The sequence below is a fragment of the Ostrinia furnacalis genome, unplaced genomic scaffold (genome assembly GCF_004193835.3).
Source record: "Ostrinia furnacalis isolate ACB-3 unplaced genomic scaffold, ASM419383v2 OfSCF4295, whole genome shotgun sequence".
Classification (NCBI taxonomy): Eukaryota; Metazoa; Arthropoda; class Insecta; order Lepidoptera; family Crambidae; genus Ostrinia; species Ostrinia furnacalis.
Genome location: NW_021134534.1, coordinates 106,230 through 127,705, shown reverse-complemented (window position 1 = coordinate 127,705; position 21,476 = coordinate 106,230). Strand labels below are relative to the sequence as shown.

The 21,476-nt window shown below is 35.0% G+C and overlaps 1 protein-coding gene across 1 annotated transcript; it reads left to right on the top strand.

Moving 5' to 3' along the window:
- The first annotated feature begins 15,809 nt into the window (after positions 1 to 15,809).
- CYP338A1 (cytochrome P450 338A1) lies at positions 15,810 to 20,756 on the top strand. Its single transcript, XM_028313639.1, has 2 exons — positions 15,810 to 17,087; positions 19,860 to 20,756. Exons 1-2 carry the CDS (start codon positions 15,872 to 15,874, stop codon positions 20,027 to 20,029), a joined length of 1,386 nt encoding a protein of 461 aa, XP_028169440.1. The 5' UTR covers positions 15,810 to 15,871; the 3' UTR covers positions 20,030 to 20,756.
- Positions 20,757 to 21,476: the final 720 nt, after the last annotated feature.

Here is a 21,476-nt window from a genome sequence, read left to right as displayed (position 1 = left end):
TAGATAAGAATTGTTTTGAATAGGAGTAGGTATGTTTTGGGCTGAAGGTGACCTATTTAGGCAAATAAAATTAAATAATTATAACCAAAGATTTTGGTGTAACAATTATCTTAAACATTATCTCATTTATCTACACGTTGGCTACATGTTTTATGTAAACATTTCAGGTAATTAATATTGATTTGATTCACTTGAAACAAGATTTCAACTTTGCAAGATATTTTAAGCCGTCTGACTCACTAAATAATGTCAAGTGCCTTCTTATGGTGATTCACAAATATTGACACCAGGATTGTAAGACATAGAAAAAAAGTTGGATTCTGAAGATTCCTATGAAATGAATTAAACAGGCATTTCATATGCGATCGTGTAGATAAATATTTTTCTGCTAAACGATATTTTAGGCTGAGTTGCACCACCCAACTTTGACCGTAACTATGACGATAACCGGTGCTTTTTGTATGGAGTTTGTTGACGTTTATCAGAGTTAAAGTAAGATGGTGCAACCCAGCTTTACTGTAAGTTTGTAACTCTCTGACCGGAGGTAAAGAAACTAGTTATGCGAGACGAATGCAGAACGCAAATGTGTTAAGCTTTCTTCAACTTCCTTTATTGCAATTTTTGGCCCGTAGTGCAAAATTAGTTTTGTGGGTAAAACTTACTGGTCTTCTAAATTATCTATTGTTAAAAATACTATTTTAATTATCTTACATTTATTTCAATCTTGGTAGGGTTTTAATCAAAACATACTTTTACTAGCTGTGCCCGCGACTTCGTACGCGTGAAAATAGTTTGAATGTTTCCTGTTCTTGTAACATTTTTCTTTACTGCTCTGCTCCTATTAGGTTTAGCATGATGACATATAGCCTATAGCCTTCCTCGATAAATAGGCTATCTAACGCTGAAAGAATTTTTCAAATGGGACCAGTCGTTCCTGAGATTAGCGCGTTCAAGTAAACAAACAAATTCGTCAGCTTTTCATTATTAGTATACATGATTACGTTTTCACAATCAATGATGATTAAGGCTTTTGATTGAGCTTACCTTAGGAAGCGGTTGCCACTGCCTGGTGGTTCAGTCAGTCTGAAAACAAAAGAAAACCTTTGAATGAGTATCTGACTATTTTTATTTTCTTTACCTTTCAATTCAAAAACAAAACGAAACAACAAACTAGCACTAATTTAACAAATTTTAGAACACTCAGGGCTGATTTTTCAATCGTCCGATAACTTTTAACTGAAGAATAAGTTTGGCAAATAATGTCAAAATGTCAAATTTATTCTTCAATTAAAAGATATCTGACAAAGATTTTTATTTTATTTACTTTAATAATTATTTTTTTGTTATTTAGTTTTTCGGAAATCAAAGATCTTATCACTCCTGAGAGATGTTTAAAATCACATACTATTAATATTTGATGATATAACTTCTTTTCTATTTTTTTATTGATAAACAAGCATTACTCAGGCTCTAAATGTGAAAACATGTTAATGGTTATAAGTTTTCTAAAATGTTAGTCTACATAGTTTCAACACTGTATTGTTTTCCTTGTAAAATAAAAATAAAATAAAATAAAATAAAATAAAATAAATTATGTAATATGAAAAACAATCCTCTAGTAGCGCCGATGTTCACTTGAATCAAGTCGTAGCTTTAAAAACAAAGCCGCTAGAACCAATCCATCAAGTATTGCATCACTGCACTAAAAACATCTAGTAATTACCAGCGTAGAAAATAATAAAAAAATCCCATCCGGAGTTCGATCCATCTTAGAGATTTATTATTAAATCGGTGGCGATCTAATGAAATCGATACTGACGTAATGTGAAGCAAATAACCACGTAGGGGCAGAGGAAAAATTACTATAATCGAGACAGGACTCGAACTGGCTACCGTCTGGTCAAGTGGAGGGAACAGGTTTTTGGATTTGCGCGTGGTATCCAATATTTCAAGGCATATCTAATAGATCTACAGATGAAATGTTTGTGGGTACAAGGGAGGAAATCAGTGAGGTTGATTGGGATAAGTCGGAGTAGAGATTTGTGGACTAGTAGTTGGACCTTGGCTTTACTTGGGATTGAATTTGTGACGAAAACATTCACCTAAATTGTAATTGTGAGCGAAATTATTTTTTTCTTTTACGTAATGTTTATTAAGTACGTAATCATGATGATGTTCGATTGAATTAAGATACGTTCTCCTCATTTCAACTTTGGTAAATGTAGAAATCAATTCTTCCGTAGTTCCTCGAGGAAGTTGTCCTTTAAATACTTCATAATTCTATTATATTCAAAAGTAAAAGCGATCCTATAAAAATTAAATCATTATTCCAGGTTCCATAAACACCATCAACGTGAGTCAGTCTCATCTTTATGATGACTAACGCAGTCCCTGGAATATCAGTGACACGGATACGAATTCCTTGTATTTATTCATGAAATCTAGATATTCCTTGGTACTTTAAAACAAGTTTCATGTGTTCGGTCAATCAAAATGTAGTAGCATTTTAGTGCTATAAGAAAGTAGTTTGTTAATCTTCGGAACATAAAAAGGAACTATCAATTTTAACTTTTTTATTCAATGTTTGATCCCTCAGATGTATTTATGCATGATGTAAATAGAACCTTTATTGAATCATGGAAAAGCATATTTTTTGTTATGATTTAATTACGTTATTTACTACATTTGAGGCTAGTTAAAAGTTCTTTGATGAGTTAGTATTGTTAAATCAAAAATCAACGCGTGCAGAGCCCCGACAAATGTAGTTTAATATTTATGGGTATAAAACATGGGAAATCTATACCTACTAATATTATAAATGCGAAAGTAACTCTGTCTGTCTGTCTGTCTTGTTTTCACGCCTAAACGATTTTGATTAAATTTAGCATAGAGATAGTTTGAGTCCCGGGAAAAGACAAAATTTATCCCGGTTTTTGAAACAGGGACGCGTGCGATAAAGTTTTTCTGTGACAGACAAAATTACACGCGGGCGAAGCCGCGGGCGGGAAGCTAGTTAATCATAAAATAAAGCACTACCACGCACTTTCCTACAATATCACAACTTGCGGCGTTATCTAGTATCCATAGATCATCTTTTTTCACAAAATAACTCAAGAAGCAATTACTAATAGTAAAAAGCAATTTTAGATTTGGATCAAAAAACCATAAAACGTGCCAACGATATGATAGCGCCCATGCACTGTCGTGCGCTACGAGTATACTCGTACTGTCTTCGCAGTGTTGTCCGAAGTTTGAAATAACGAGTAACGTTGTCAATTGCAAACTAACTACTTACCTATTAATTATGCTAACATGGGTTCTAATTTCACTATCCTTCATCGTTATGGCGTTGAATTCGCATGAAACATTATAGATACAAAATATGTAATTTTTACTTAAATTAATAACGTACTTAGGTTATGAACACATTGATAGTAGTGAAATCATCTTCAGATTGGCTGCTTTGGACGTCTCTAAACGTTACAACATTATGACTTTGTCCTTTGTTTTCAAATAACGAATAAGTATTACAGCTCTCGGTAAGTTAAGTACATAAATAAACAAATATCCCGATTATGTTTTCCTTATGGGCTTGTTTAGCTCAAATTAGCCAAAATCCAGTCTACGCATAAATTTCAAAAACAAAAAATTACCAATAACGTTATCCGCTATAACGCCCCAACCCGTAACGTTACCATCAGATTCAATTACGATACCAAAGGCGGCACCGAGTTGCCGACCGGGAGCCGGCATTATAATAATAATTGTATCACGATCGATTAATTTATTAAACCCAACTGGCCAACTCTATTCACATGTCGTTTAGGCGATTTATCGACCGAACGGATGTAGGGGAGGGCCTATGCAAAACAGTGATTGAGACCCCGTTATGCTATTATGGGAAGGTATTGCATCTGACGAAAGAGGATCAGAATGCCCGGTGGTGGCCCCGAATGCTGTTACTTACTTAATTTTAAGCGGTGGACGTCATTGAAAACGAACAAACGAAAATTTTACCGCCTGACAATGAAGATGAAGTTTATGAGTTATGAAAAAGGTTTGAGGGGTCAATAAGCATTATTCTTTTCATGTAGTATTAATTAATGTATTTGCAAAAATGTCTAAACAACATATTTTTGATTGAGAACTAGGCAAAACGTCGTGTAAAAAAATATCAAAAATTTTGTGTCATTGCTTTTTACGTGCCGCTTTAAATAGGTTATTTAAATAACTTAATATGATTTCTGTTTTCATTCAAAACTTAATTAAACAAGCCTATGAGAAAATTATACGAGTATTATGCTTTAAAAATGTAATCATAACGTATGCCTTAACGTGATTGAATCAAAAATTGAAGAAGCATCTTCATTATTATTTTTAATATTAAATGGTATGGAAGCTTTATTAACAATTTTTACAGCGAAAATTGTGTTTCCACAATAGCTGATTGTAGTTTACGAGTTTTTAGTGACATCAAAATTCGTCGAAAGTATTTTTGTCGGCAGGTGTTAAGTAGAGTATTTTTTATCAACATCATCATCATTTCGGCTACAGGACGTCCACTGCTGAACATAGACCTCCACTAATGATTCCATATTGGCCGGTTGATAGCGGCCTGCATCTAGCATTATGTTTTATCATCATCATCATTATCATTTCAGCCATAGGACGTCCACTGCTGAACATAGGCCTCCGCCAATGCTTTCCACGTTGATCGATTGGTAGTGGCCTGCGTCCAGCGCTTCCCTACTACCTTTATCTTAAGTTTTATAATTAGTCAAATTTAAGTTTCTGTGATTCTAATAGGTACTACTATTTTAATATTATTAAAACATAGATACTGGTACCAGACAATAACTAACAACGTCTAAAGGGCAGAAAACGTCAACAACGAGCTCTCGCTCCCACAGGATCAACCACACATTTTTTATGTACGAATACATTAAGACTGTGCGTCTGTACGTTTAGGCAGTTATTGACCATTTGATCATAGAGTTAGTGATTTTATTCAGAAGATACAAATTAAAAAAAAAAAACTTCAAAAAGTTTTAATTTTAGTTTTATAGACATGAATTTAACTGTCATAAATTAGGCAAAAAGTTTCCCAAAACAGCTTCATTATCAAGTTAAAATAAACATTTTGCTGTATACGATTGCAAATGTAGAGTTTTTGAAGTGTTTAATAAATAGAAATACCTATGTAGGTAGATACGCATTTTCATGAGTTGTTTTTTGTTTCACCAACTTTAAGTAACTAATGGAAACATAGTTTCGCTTTAACAAAAACTAAAATAAGCTACAAAATTCCCTCTTTTGGATGTGAAATATAAACAAACACATTTTTTACTGTAGGTATATGCATTTTAACTTACTGCATCACCTTGACATTGAATTTAACACTTTCACCACAGGACATGAATAGATTTAAAAACATTTATTTTGCATGATTCAGACTTTTTTATTAGAAATGTCGCTTAAAATTTTCGCGACCTGGTTTTTAAATAGTTGCCGAAAAAAATTGTATTAGAGAGACTTGAATTTTTGACTTGGTGGTTTTAGATTTGTTTCACAAAATAATGACATCAATTTTGTGTAATTTTCTTTCCATGCTTAGGACATTGAGAGCTTATGATAGTCTGATTTAACATAGAATACTGGACTGGACTACTACTGGACTGCGCTGGACGCAGGCCGCTACCAACCGGGCAACATGGAAAGCATTGGGGAAGGCCTATGTTCAGCAGTGGACGTCATATGGCTGAGATGATGATAATGATGGTGATGAACATAGAATACCATTTCGTTTCCGATTGAATTATGTCTTAAAGAAACATTTTTCACAAAACTGTAATAAGATATTCAGCCAAACCCGCAGTCTTCTCGTAGTCTCGGTACAAAGATTCCAAATTCTTTTGTGGCTTGCCGCCCTGAGACCAGTAGCGACATACATTGAATACAATACAACACTTATTTATAGTCAAAACTGTCGTGGCCATAGCGTCCCACCCGGTTTTGTTGGGGAGATTGTACACTAAAGTACGGCCAAAGAGAAGCGATACCAAATGTAAACAAACCCAATGTCATGGTCATTTGGAATAGTAGGGGTGGTTTGCACCACCTATCTTTAATGGTAACTATGACGATAACCGGTGCTTTTTGTATGGAATTTGATAGATTTTTGACGTTTGTCAAAGTTAAAGTAAGATGGTGCAACCCAGCCTAAGGGTTTGACTTTGACATATTTTGGCGGGAGAACGAGACATTACGACAAATACATAAGATGGGAAGAGACAAAATAGATTGTCAGTTCGACAGTCGAATCGACTTTTTGTATCGCTGCTAGTTGGCCGTACTTTAGATAATAATAATATCTTGTTTTAGACTTAGTTGTGAAAAAACTTTTTTATATTGCATTTTTCATTTGTGATTTTATAAGGTACAAAGTTGTATTTTAAAATCGTTTAATTTAGATGCCTTTTACGTAGATGTTTTAACTCTACCCTTTAGATTTTTTCAAGTTCCAATTGAGTAAGGCCCTTTACAACGTATATCACTGCAGTCCCTTTCGCGGTTCTCAAGATCAGAGGCATAGCTGCGCCTTAGGTTTTGTAAAAAAAGATCCTATAACGGTCCGCGGCAAGGTCAATGGGACTAATGGTTTGTTTTTGTTGCCTTTTGTCCATTTTGTTTGGATTATTGTGTTGTTTGCGGTCGTTTTGGGGTTAACTAATTGGTTATTGTTTTTTAATTCACTGGGCTTACAGTTACATTGATAATTTTGTCAGATTATTTCAACCATTTAAATGTAGAGCTGTACATTTACAGCGTGATTTACGCCCGTATTCGCAAACGATGCTTGCTTAAGTAAAGCAGCAAATCGAACGCACAGCGTTGAATAGAGCTCTGTGATTGGTTGGGCCTTGGCGTCCACGCGCACTGTGAGACCTCATAGTAATGTTTATGAATAAGGACGTTAGACACAATTAACTGTCAACTTGGCAAAATAAACTTGAATGAACAGAAACTTTTAAGGTTTTTATTCAGTTAATTTTTACTTAAAGTGATTGCAATGAAATAAATACCTGCTTTATTCTGCGTAAAAATGTCTAATGACAATAATTTATTGATTTACCTACTTAATACTTACTTATTGTGATCACATAAATAGGCTATGAATTTTCCTCTTCTTTTGTTATTATTTAACCAACTAAAACAAGTTCGATATAATTTACTTTTGTTTCTTTTCACTCGTATCTAAATTCAAAAGCAACAACAAAGTTGTTGCCCAATTTAAATCAAACCTCAACATTTTTACAATATCACATTCTAATTAAAAACGGCCTCTTGATTAAGCAGTATCTAAAATAAGAAAGCCAAGGGACAGATGCTCATGATAGATACATCATGCCCACAGATAGCGAGTGATTGACACGACCAGTAATTTGTGACCGGGGAATTGATGCGCATGCATGAGTAAGATCTATATTTTGTACGCAGGTGTTGCGTTTGGATTTATGTGTGAAAGTTTGCTTTTACATCACAGTTGTGTTATTATTGTAGGCTCGTATTCTAAAACAGCGCTCAAAAAAGAGTTAGGATAAAGAATGAAGTCTGCCATTGTTTGAATCTCATTTAAATCAAATATAAAAAATATTTGCGTTATTTCAGGTAGGTACATAAAGTAGTCTTACAGAGATTTGGTAGCATTCACTGAAATTTTCTCGGGTTAGGAAGCGTGCAAATATAAAAAAAGGGTTAGTAGTAGTTTCGCACGATTATCTTTCGCACGAATGTGCGAAACGTCCCCTTTCAATACTACTAAAAAAAATATGCCTACTAAAAAAAAATATTATTGAAAGAGGACGTTTCGCACATTCGTGCGAAACTACTACTAACCCAAAAAAAATAGTGGACTTTAAATTATTCGATAAAGTCATTTTTAAGTGTTCCAATAGGGCGTTAGGTAACTACCCTCTTAGTTATCTTCTACTTTTTTATCTTACATTTTATAAAGACAGTGTTGTTACAATCCACACAATAAAACAAGAAGATTTAGTCTTTAGGATGAAAACTACAAAACAAAGGTAAGATAATGTGCGTTATGAGCACCAAAAATGACTGTTCGTTTAAGATTATCCTAATTTTCCCTGTTACAAACTATCAGGAATTATTATGATAATAGCACTAGAAGGATAATCGGCAAAATTCCAACAATCCATAATGACGTATGTATCATTAATAAGCCGTATGAGGTTCATAGAGCTTATAATTTGACAACGCCGTCACCTCTACCATAAGTAGGGACAGTCAGTAAATCCATTTTAATATTGCTTACTTGTCAGTTCACGTTCTGTACGTGATGTGGCACTTAAATTGACAACATAAGATGCCACAGTAATTACAGTTTATTCTTAATAAAATTGTGGTCTGTTAATATGATTTAACATGAGTTAGAAATAAAGCTCCATCACGGTAAGGATCTAATAATTGCAATGTTATCAAGGATAAGACAAAAATACTGTTATCCAGGACGAATCTAATAGGTTTACTTCTACGAGTAGTAGCTGTAGTAGTAGGTATTATTTAAATCTGTGGATCTTATACTCGTAGTTAGTGATATTTTTATTTACCATTGTCTCGAAAACAGGCGTTTAAAATATTAGACTGACGACACAGTCCACCAGGATACATTTTTATCGCAATGTAGAACCTATTAACAACTAAAAAAGATGCCTTAATAAAAGCATTTCCAAAGCAGTAGCCTTACGTCTTTCTCTAAGCTAAGAGAACCCACTGTCTCAATATCTATTACGTAATCTATCACAGTTTTTCAGTGCCCAAAAATACTGGTGTTCGTTATAAAAAACTCGTTAGTGTGATTATCCCTAATAAAGGTGGGTATATGGGCAGGAATAATGGCGAGACCATTAAGGTAACCATGGTCTACGGCCCGTCGCCTTTGTGTCGCCAACGGGCTGCGTTGAATAAATTTTATTAGACCTAATTAGATGTGTGGAGGGTGATCAGGTGGTTCGTGGTGGGGTTCTGTAGCATTTTGTTATTGTTATACAATGAGTTGGCTTATGGCATTAAAAATACATTTTTATTGGTCCAGTTCAAAAGCAAAACTCGTGCCTTTGTGAAAATAGAGGTAAAAGATGTTGTTTATGTCAAAAAGACATAATGAAATGCTTTTATACGCAATAAAGACCAAATTATTATTATGCTAAACAATAGTGTTGAAAATAAAATATTAATAAGTAGGTATATTTGTCTTTTTTAATACGCATACGATGAATTTCTACATTAGATCTCTACATACATGTTACATATTATTTTAATCAACATGTGTCTAGTAAAACAGACAATTTTAAAATAATTACCTTCTGTAGTAACCTAGGGCTATCGACTCTACCATATTACTACGGACGGAACCCTAAAACATAAATGCACCTGTCGTCCCTTGATTAGCGTTTTAACATACGAGTTTAATGTGTTCCATACCTGTATAAATGATTAGAAAATATTAGAAATGTTATAGCAAAAATGCGGGACAAAATAGTATAACGGATTGGTTTGTTAAAGATTACGTTAGTTCGTATTTCATTTATTATTTAGTTATTAAAACGTAAAAAAAAACCTTTGCAAATTTTTAAGGTTTTATTTATATACAGCGAGGAAGACCTTGGCCTGCATTTCACCTGGTGGAAAGCGATGATATTAAGGCCGAAGGTGGAAGCAAGTTTCACTTGGAATACTCAACTACAGAGGAATTGGCTATCCTACCTCTAACTGCCGAAACACAACAATCCTTTAAACATTGTCGTTATGGCCACTAGGTGGACCGACGATAGGAGGCGCCAGGATGCGAGCGGCGCAGGACCGGTCTTTGTGGGGGAGGCCTTTGTCCAGCAGTGGACGTCTTTCGGCTGCCATGAAACGAACGAACGAACGAATGGCGACAAACATAGGTACGAGAAGAGAAGATGACTTCAAAGTGGTCTCTTCCTTTTCATTTTAAAACCCATATTAGGTACATTATAATTAACAATAAAATGTATACGACTACTTTATTCTAGTTACGAGTAGCATAATTTTGTAATATAGTCTCTTGGATTGTTGAAAAGTCAACCCTATCCAAACCACATAAGCCACAGTGTAAAGCTCAGCTCGATGGGCCATTCATCCGTGCATTCGTTCTTTTAATTATCCAGTGCACCAGCCATGATTCACTAGTGACGTCATAACCACAGAGGCAGAATTATTACTCATGCTGCATAATACCGGTACATACAAATAGTTTGTGACAACCGTAATTATTTGTTAGTATTTATTTAGTATCGGTTGCGGGGACCATCGGTCATGGCTTATCGGTTTTATATGACACGCTCTAGCTTCAAAACAGATGTAACGCAAATTAGTTTGAGGTTTGGTAGAGTTAGGTATGGAGGCTTTAATTGAATGAAAGTTGTTTGTAAGTGAAAAAATATTTTTAAAGTAGGCTTTTAGGTTGCTTATTTGCAATATTTTTTAGGACAAGTTGAGTTATTTGTATTGTAGTAGTAACCTAGCCTGCATATAATACCTACATTCAAATGCAGGTATCCATGGCGTCTATGTATAAAAGAAAAATACTCGCACATAAATCATCATCATGATTACTTCATCTAATTACATTACACTCTACTTATAGGACGGACGATAAACTCTGTAGCTCGACATTATGAAGGCCATTATTAATTATTTACTTATTAGTTGTTTTCACAAAATCATCATCAGCATTGAACATTTATTATTTTCACAAAACCTGTAAAAAATCCCAAGACTGGTACATTGTACATTTCCATTTAATAAATACACTCACCACTTCAATTAACGTGTCATATTACTTTAATAAAACTTTATCACAATCATTAAACGTTTTCATCATTCAGTTCAAAAGTTCATATCGTTTTTGTAAGGAAACCCATTATAATATCGAGTGATACAATTTATATACGATAAAAGAATTCGAAATGGAAATCGTTGCAGCAAATGGTGCCTATTCTCCTCTGGAATCCAATCTGGTATTCATTGACCCATGAAAAAAATCCTTTGACCGTTTCATTTGCGATGCAATCGAACTGACGATCGATTTCGATCAACAATAGATCGACGGGTCTCTTATCGATCTCTCACTGTGATCGGGAAAGTGATCTTTTGAACGCAATATTGATTTTAAATCGGGCGTGAATCACAAAGGGTGCGAAAAGGTGTGGTGTTGTGGATGGATAAATATTTTTTTATTATCTTTACATTAATTTCTTGATAAGTGGATGGCATGTGTATCATAAAGGACTTTTTTTTTTATGAATTCTAATAAACAAAAAACATCAAAGTAACATCAAACTCTTAAAGAATCTTTAATAAAGATACTTGTTCCTTTGATTTTTTAACATAATATTATTCAGAAATCGTAGATAAACTCAAATTCCTGAATTTTTATTGAACATTACTCCCGATTGGATACTATTTTAAATCTCATTTATGGTATCTAGTTGTTATGCTCGCTTTTCTCATAATTATTCTACAAGTGGTGAAGAAATTGTAAAACTGACATAATATTATTATGAAACAAAAGAACAGCATTTTCTGATTCGAATTGCCTAAAAAACAAAAGAAAATCAAACACTCATCATACATACACTCGCCACAGGACGCCCACTGCTGAACATAGGCCTCCCCCAATGACTTCCACATCGCACGGTTGGTAGCGGCCTGCATCCAGCGCCTTCCTGCTACCTTAATCAGGTCGTCGGTCCACCATGTGGGTGGACGTCCCACGCTGCGTTTTCCGGTACGTGGCCTCCATTCCAGAACCTTGCTGCCCCATCGACCGTCAGTTCTGCGTACTATGTGCCCTGCCCACTGCCACTTCAGCTTGCTGATCCGTCGGGCTATGTCAGCGACTTTAGTTCGTTTACGGATCTCCTCATTTCTGATTCGATCTCGTAAAGAAACACCGAGCATAGCCCTCTCCATAGCACGCTGTGCAACTTTGAGCTTCTGTATAAGGCCTATAGTGAGGGGCCACGTTTCCGAGCCATAAGTCATCACTAACCAGTAGCAGGTAACCTGTTGGTAGTAAGAAAACAAAAATACCAATAAACAAAAGAATATCAAACCTTCGAAGCGTTCGAAAAACAAAACACAATTGCATGCTATGCATCTGTATCATTGCATCCGTGCTCCGCTATAAAGTTGACCCGCGGCGACGCGCGCTGCTACTGCGCGGATTACAGATATGCACCACAGCTGCGGGCGCGTTTGAGTCCGATTAATATGTTATACAGGGTGTAAGGGACATTATCATTTTTTGGCGTAAAAAAACCAAATGTAACAAACAACATGTATAACATTTTTCTACGTAAGTTTTTTGTATTGAAGAGTAATTTTATGGGCACTTTGAAGCTTTTGACACTCGTCATTACAATTCCAATATAACTAGAGAATAAAAAAGTGAATTTAAAGTCTGAACGTACGTACTAAGTCAAATTCTTTAAATTAGTTTTTGAAAAAATTTAGAATGTAGAATTTTTAAACCATTTATACCCTGTATTGTTTTATTTCCTGCTAGCCTCTACAGCTCGGCACACAAAATTTAATACTGATGGTCGCTTACCAAAACTCGATTTTAAATTCCATACAAAAAATGTTTTTTCCTTCTTACTTAAACAATATTGTTCACAACAGCCTTCACTGTTGACTGATTTATTGACGGCATAATAGCATTGGTTAAAGACTAGGAATGATAGATTAGCTATTTACACGAATATTTGTGAAGTAACTTAATTAGAATAACCCCGATCTTGATTGATTGGTATCAGAAACTCTGTCAACATTTTTTAAATATTTTGCAACGTAACGTTAATAATTGACTCTACTAAACGTCTGTAGTGTTGGATACTTACAGTTGGTTACAGTTTAATAAAAAAGTCTTTCCAATTTCTTTAAATAAAAATCATTACCTATACAGGGTGTCAGTACGAGTATAGTCATAAAGTGGAAAAAAAAACATAATAACTACGTTGTTTTGCCAATGTATTATGTGTATTTTATTATTATTTTTCATTCCACAATTTATGTCGCGGGCGGTATACAATATTATGCAGGTCTGATTTCTGTATTGAGTTGGTACTCCTTCAACGCCTAATCACTGGGTATGGGACAATGTAATATCTGTTGTCCAATAAATTCTGGTCCTCCTACTCTACATGTAGGTTTGCATACGTCTCAATGAGGGTTTTCGCGATTGAAATATCCGCCAGATGGCAATACGTAGACGCGAGGTCCAAATGCTGCATAATTGGTTATTTTTGACATGACATTGACAGAACAGATATTATGTCAAAATCCACCAATCATGCAGCATTTGGACCTCCCGTCTACGTATTGCCATAATTTAATTAAAAGTAGATTTAATTTTGTAAAACAAACTAGTATAGTTTAAACATAAAATAAATCAATACTTTTTACGTTTTTGTTAACACTTAACCTTCAAGCGGGCGCGCGGCGTCGAATCGACCGCGCCTAACACATTTTCGTTCATAACTTTTTTTTTACATGTTACACATATTTCTCATTTTTAGTAGCCTGTCGCTTGTTCATTGTGAGCGAAATAAAGAGCTTATCTCAGCTCTCCGCGCTTTTCTCACCCCATGGCTTGCTATTGTTTTAGTAGCGGCGCCGGCGTCGAAAGCACGCCACGCGCCTGTCGTCGAAAAGGTTACGCGCGACTCTCTATGCGATATAACATTTCTTCGCCTATCACCCAATATTATTGAATTAACCTTGCAATACTGTTTTTTGTTATTAAATAAGTCGTAGACTGCTAGTACAAAGTGAAATAACAGAGGCATTATTACGAAAAAGATGAAAAAGAGAGTGAATCGGAGCTCAGAGACCAAGCTAAACTGAGCCAAAACTATAAAATTATGTTTTATCATTATTTTGCCATTTTTATCGTTTTTACCAGGTATATGAACTATTCTGAGGTATTTTTAAACATTTTGTGTTCAAAAATTAGTTTTTGATCCAAATAATATTTTCGTCATGTTAATTGATTAAATAATTGTTTCTTTAACTTAATTCAAATTACTTAAGACTTAAATACAATCAAAATATATCTGCGTACAAAATGATAAATGATTATCTAAATATCTAAAAGGAGAAACTGACTGACTGACTGACAGATCAACGCACAGCCTAAACGGCTAAACGTAGGCACTTGAAATTTGGAAGGGACGTAGCTTAGGTACCGTAGAGGTGCACTAAGAAAGGAATTCCCGAAATTCCCACGGGAACGGGAGTTAGCGGGAAAAAACATTTGTATGAAAAAATCTAAACCGCGTAAGATATATGAAGGGGGTAAAACGGGATCCACGCGAACGAAGTCGCGGGCGGCCGCTAGTTGGAAAATAAGTGCTTTATTTATTTACTAGACCCCATAGGTCTTTTCGTTTACGCGCGACCGCTGCCGTTACAAAAGACCGCGCGCCCGCTTGAAGGTTAAAAGAAGAAAAAAATGAGAGTGAACTGTAATTTGATTTACTGCATTATTTTGTTGACTTGTGCGATTTGATTACATACCTTCACATTAGTGAACAAAAATACCATAATTAAAATATTTTCGAACGGCTAACGCCATCTACTGTTTAAAACTTGCACGAACAGACACAGCGGCTGCGTGGCCATAGCAGTGCTTAAATACAAACTATGTTGTATGAGGTCCAATAGATGGCAGTTACTACATTAAGCGCAGTTTAAACTGTGTTTGGTCTAGTTCTAAAGCTGGTTAGTAGATGGCGTTTGACAAAATAAAAATAAGAGAATCGTACATGGCATTATTGATAGATGGCATTTTTTGAGAATTCGATAGCTGCGATGGCTTAGTGGTTTCATAAGGCTTTCTTTAAAACCTTATGAAATAATACATGGAATGTAATAAAGATGTTGACTTGATAATTTTATGTAATCAATGACGTCATATTCCTATTGTAACAGCTATTAATAAAAACAAATCCTGTACAAAATTTTTGTGTATTGTTTGTTTTGTGATGTCTTTTTGTGATTGTGTGTGATGTATTTTTTGTTTTAGGTACGATAAGTCCGCTTAGTTTTGCAGTTGAATTATTATTTTTTACTTTTATTTATAACATTGTGTAAAAGCTGCGCACGTGACATTGGCGGAACAGTGTGCCCCCAGTGGCCAAAAAACACAAGTCCATCGCCATCAACAAATGAAGAAGAAGAAGAAGAACAAATCACCAGCAAAATTGAGGCAAGTACATAAATTCTAAGTGTCCACGTAGACTCATATAAATACTACAGGAAACGATCTAATTGTACCTATAGTGTTATATTATGATGTAGCAAAACATGTGGACTTATTTAATAGCTGTAACAACTGTATACCATGTTTTATGCAAATAAACAATTATTCTATTCTATTCTATGTTATAATAATTATTATTACAGGCATACCATTATTATAACAATACAATGTAGGTTGTTATCACCACTAAATTACAATAATTCAATGTAAAAATAAATAATAAATGTAAATGAAAATCATAAAAGATAAATTATTGAGTATTAACAGTTTAACTGTATCTTTTAAAATTCAGTAAATAACAAGTTTGTTCAACTCAACGCCACGTTTTGCAAAAGCGCCTATGCGTCAGAGAAAACGACTTCCGATCCCAAGTTCAATGGCACCAACCATAAACTTGATGATCAAGCGCATTTCTTGCACAAAACGTACCGTTACTCTGACCCACTCACCAGCCTCCGGCCAGTTTTCATTCCAACGCCTCACGCGGCGAACGTCAAGATGTTCTTCGAAAGTTTCGTACTAAACATAACCGTGATACTCGTTTTGATCGTCGCGCTCACTTTCGACTATGTCACCAAGTTCTTCAGCTACTGGTACATACGCCACATCCCTAACAAAACACCTATTCCTTTCTTCGGAACCGACTACTTCAGAATTTTCGGCATCAGAAGCAATACAGATCAAGTGAACGCGCTCTACTCACAGTACCCCAAAGAAAAGTTCGTCGGAAGCATCAAAAGTCGGATCCCGGATTTGATAGTGAAAGATCCGGACGCTGTAAAGACGATACTGTCTACAGACTTCGTGGATTTCCATTGCAGAGGGCTCGCCTTGGACAAATCTCAGGATGTTTGTTTACGAAACAATTTGTTTTACGCCGAAGGGGAAAAGTGGACTCTACTCCGAGAGGGATTGAAATCAGTTTTGAGCAACTTAAAATGCGACTCCGAAGCCAGCCTGCATGACTGTTTGTCAGGAACAAATGGAGATACAAATGTTCAACAGTTATTGTCTAAGGTATTGGATGGAATTTTCAAGGACTTGTTATTAGACGAAAGTTCGGACGGGCGAGTTATATCCGACATGAGGTCGACGGTTCAGAAACGCACTTTTGTTGACAGGTTCAAAACTTATTTAAAACATATTTTTCCTTCTTTGTACGTGATGTTTGGTTTAGTTACGATGCCGGGCAAGCTGTCGTCAAAAACAAAACATGAATTGGAGAAATCTAAGTTAGCTGAAATCATAAAGGAAGGATCGGTTTTCCAATTGGGATTGAAGGAAAAGAATAGATCGTTAAGTGACGTTGATTTTGCGTTCGCAGTGCTATCAACATTTATAACAGAAGGCTACGTCCCTTGTCATAACTTGCTGACAGCAATTTTGTATGACTTGGCGAAGAATCAGCAAGTTCAAAAGAAAGTTCGAGAATCCAACGAGGAATACTTAGATGCTGTCATCAAAGAATCATTGAGACTTCATCCTCCTTACTCCGTTGTCTCTCGTCAGTGTATGAAGATGTATCAATACCCAGAGAGTGATTTGGTTATTGATAAGAAGATCACCGTCAACGTACCGGTAGAAGCAATGCACAGAGATGAAAAATATTATAAAGACCCAAAGAGTTATGCCCCAGAAAGATTTTTGGCTGAAACGTCTCCAACACACAGCTTTGCCTATTTGCCTTTTGGGGCTGGCCCAAGAAAATGTTTAGGTAAGTATGCGGAAATATCCGTTATGCATGATATTAAAATCTTACCACACGTACTGAAAGTAAGTAGGAATGAATTTAGCGAACATTTTTATTCAAATAACTGTTAGAACATAAAATGAAACAACAAGCTTTTATGTCAAGTCATTAACTAACAATAACGCCATATAAATACCGTTTGACCAGACGAACTTTCTAATAATTTAGGTAGGTATGCATATTTTATATCAGAAACGGCATAAGTTGTCACACAACTTTGACCCTTATGTCTGGTACACACATTTTACATAAAGGTACAGAATACATAATATTATTTTGTTTATGAATAACATTTAGAATTCGAGTCATTTGTTTTATCCTAATGATATTGTAAACAAGAACATTTTGATTTTGGGGACGGATGTATTGTATGGTAATTAAGTTTTATTTTGTTTGGAGTAAGTACTTACAAACAACTAAATGAAACTGAACACATTTGAAGTTTTTGAACTTTACGTAAACGGAGTTGTTGTCCAATGAATAAAACTCAGTCTAGAAATACTCACAAAAGCGTATAAACTAATAATAACTGTAGGATTTAACAATAAATGTTAATTGACTAATAAACTACATCATTATTTTGTTCCGAGACTTTTTGATGATGTTTTATCGATTTTTTAACATAATCAATTTCTACCTATTCACACTACAATCAACCCGTTATTGACCTCAATCGCTTCACATGTATTTTGTAGTCATTTCTACAAGGTGATTGAGGACATCAGTTTTCTCAGTAGGTCATTACATCCTATAAAAACTTAGTTAAATAGATAGACTATAAGTAGTAATAGAAGCTCTGGCAATGTGTAAGAAACCATTTTAAGACTTTTTTGGTTTAAGTAGAGTTTCGGGGTAGTATTTATTGCCTCTAAGAAGCCAGTATAATAAACACGTAACAACAATAAATCCTAGGTTTTAATAAGTACTTTTTATTCACGCTATATTTAATCACAACCAACCAACATTATCATATTGATGCTGTTATGAATATTAAGTTTTGTAAGGTATTCACATAAAAGTAATGTGACACAATATATTGTTTAAAGTGGGTATCCACATTTCTGTTTGTCCAGTGCTCTCGCCAGTCGAATAATAAACGCAGTATAGAACGCACGACGGGTCTTTTATTTATCAGTGGCGAACGAGGACGGTAAAAAAATATGGCGGTTAAGTTCGGTGAATTTAACATGGACACAGGAAACTGGACTTCATATTGTGAACGATTAGAAATGCATTTTGTGGCGAATGGCATCGCGGCGGGAAATAGATTGCCGACATTAATATCTATTATTGGTGAATCGGCATACGAATTGATGGTGAATTTATGTAGTCCGAGAAAACCGTTCGAAATGAAATATGATGACGTAGTGAAGCTTATGTCGGAACATTTGCAGCCAAAGACATCTATACTGGCTGCGAGATATGTGTTTAGGCAGCGATTTCAACATAACGGTGAGACAATCACTCAATACGTGGCTGAGTTGAAACGATTGTCACGGTCGTGCGACTTCAAGGACAGACTAGACGAAAACCTAAGGGACCAGTTCGTGTGTGGGCTACGTAATGATACTATACGACAGAGACTTTTCGCAGAAGAAAATTTGGATTGGGCAAATGCAAATAAATTAGCCAATATTATCGAGTAATATTTTCGATCTCAATTAATAAAGATTGATGATTGTAGGAGATTAAGAGAACAGAATACCAATAAAGGTGATGATTAGATAAACATAACTACTTTTATTGCCTCATATATTATTGGTACAATTGACCCGTGGTAGGGGTCAATTGTAACATGAGACAACGTACAGTTCAAATTCGTTTTTCATTAAGTATTCGAAATAATAGTTCAACTCTGCATGCTTAAATTTGTAGCTTAAGAGTCTAGTTTTTACAGCATCCTAACAGAATAAGTTACATTTCATTAGATTTCTCAATATTGAACAATTTCCAAAAAATGGTACTACCCAAGTAACATTTTACTCCATTTAAGAGTTCACATTTAGTTCCAATGTGTACTTAAAGCATTAGTACAGTTCACTCGTGATGTATAAGCTGTATTATTGCAATTAATTACACCTATACCTGTCTAAGGGACTTATAGGAGTGTAGACTAGTGTAGAGTTATACTTTTATACGATTGTTGGTGTTATAATACTCTAACAACTATCCTTTAGTCAGCCATCTGACTAAGAGCATTATAGGANTTATTTATCAGATGCAATTTGTCATTTTAGGCTTACTCAATTTATCATTTTAATGCCATTCACGCTAAGGCCTGTCTACATTTTAACTATTTTATGACATTTTTACAGTCCTTAGTTTGTTTAATATCCCCCGGGACTACTCAGCCTTCACTGGTTGAGTTTCATTGGAAGTTATAGATCCAGGCTATACAAGAAAGACAGTAATGGGAATGAGTGATAGGATTAGTCCCGTAATACTCTGTTAGTCGGAAGACGTAGCGTGGGCAGGCCTCCCACTAGGTGGACCGAAGATCTGGTGAAGGTCGCGGGAGGTCCCTAGATGCAAGCGGCGCAGGACCGGTCTTTGTGGAAATCCTTGGGGGAGGCTTTTGTCTAGCAGTGGACGTCTTTCAGCTGAAACAAACGAACGAACGAACTCTGTTATCACCCACACCCTAAATCAATAGTTATTTTAGATTATTGTAAATATTAGAATACGTTTTTGTACATTTCATAGTACCTTTATCTAACATCTACAATTTATTTCCAGGTGAACAACTATCAATGCAAATCTCCCGTACGGTGACCAGAGCAATCCTGAAGAGGTACCAGCTCGAGGTCTGTGATCGAACTCCGAAGGAGCTGACCCTGGCTGACCACGGCTTTGGAAGAGCCGTAGATAGAGATATATGGCTAAGATTCAAGCCTATTAGTTATTAAGTTTCTGTATTGTTAGGTTTAAACGGTGATAGTAGATACTTTGCAACGTTAAAGTTGTTTTTGACATAAGTGAGGGTTTATTTTTAAATTACAGTAATTTAACTGTTTATTTATTGTGTATTTTAAGCTGCAGGGTTTTAAAGATACAAATTAGAATTAGAAAAAATGTATTAACAACAATCCCAATTTATTTAAAGGTCTTAATTAATACATGAGTAGGTACAGCTAATGATAAAGATTTAGTCTAGAAAGGGATTGTAGGACATAATATTACCTAAAAGTAAAAAAAAAACTGCTCTCATAATAGCACTCTCTTTTTGATAAATTATGAGATTAATTTAAGTAACGTTTTTTTTTTGCATTTTAGATATCTCCAAGTAGACCTACTCCTAACAACGTCTAATCATCATCTTAACTACAAAAATCCCGTTCGTGACAGTAACTGCTAATCAAAATTAATTACCCGCTGTTTTCCAAATAAGTAGGTATGCTCTACTTCGTACAGACGACAGCACGTCAAGATAATACACCTTATGTACTTGTAACAAGTTCTATTTTTGAACAAGATAGTATAAATGTGTCAGATTGTACGAGTACTTATTCAAGCCATATTGCTCTCAAGTATAGTACAATTTGTATAATTTATATGTATAGGTAAGTAATTGCTCGTATTTTGACTATAAAATAGGATTTTAAATCTAAATATTGGATTTATTTTATCATTAAAAGTTTGGAACATAAAACTGTATTTTTTTTACTACAATTCGTTAGGAAGTTAGAACACCTCATGAAGGCACAGATTACACTTTTATCTATTATCTAATCTACATCTTTTTCCTCATTACAAAGATTATTATTATGTGCAACTGTTACTAAGTAGCGATTACAGAAATTACATTCATGGGCTCCTAAAAATACAATCATCATCATCATCATCATTTCAGCCACAGGACGTCCACTGCTGAACATAGGCCTCCCCCAATGCTTTCCATGTTGATCGATGTGATTTTGTAAAATACAATGTGGTTTTGTAAAACAACGGCCTGTATGATGCTAAATGACATAAATCTTGAAGAGAATAAATTAAATAGATTTGCAGGTTTAGGTTACTCAAGCAAAACTTTCAACGTAAATATTTATTTATGAAACGATGGTTATTTAAAATCACTTTTAAACGTCCTATAATATTGTTTGACGTTAACAACATGTAATCGTTGGTTTTTCAGTCAAATGGACGTCATTTGTTGGACAATAATACACAATGACCAGCCTGCTCCTGCAGAATCCTGCGTCCAGTCTAGGTACTTCCCGCGACAGCAAAATGTAATGTTAGGTAGGTATAGCAATGTTGAAAATCCTACTAATAATAATATAGTTTAAATAAAGAAAGAAAGAAAGAAAGAAAAACATTTTACTTTGTGTGGATGTCTGGAATTTATTATTCAAA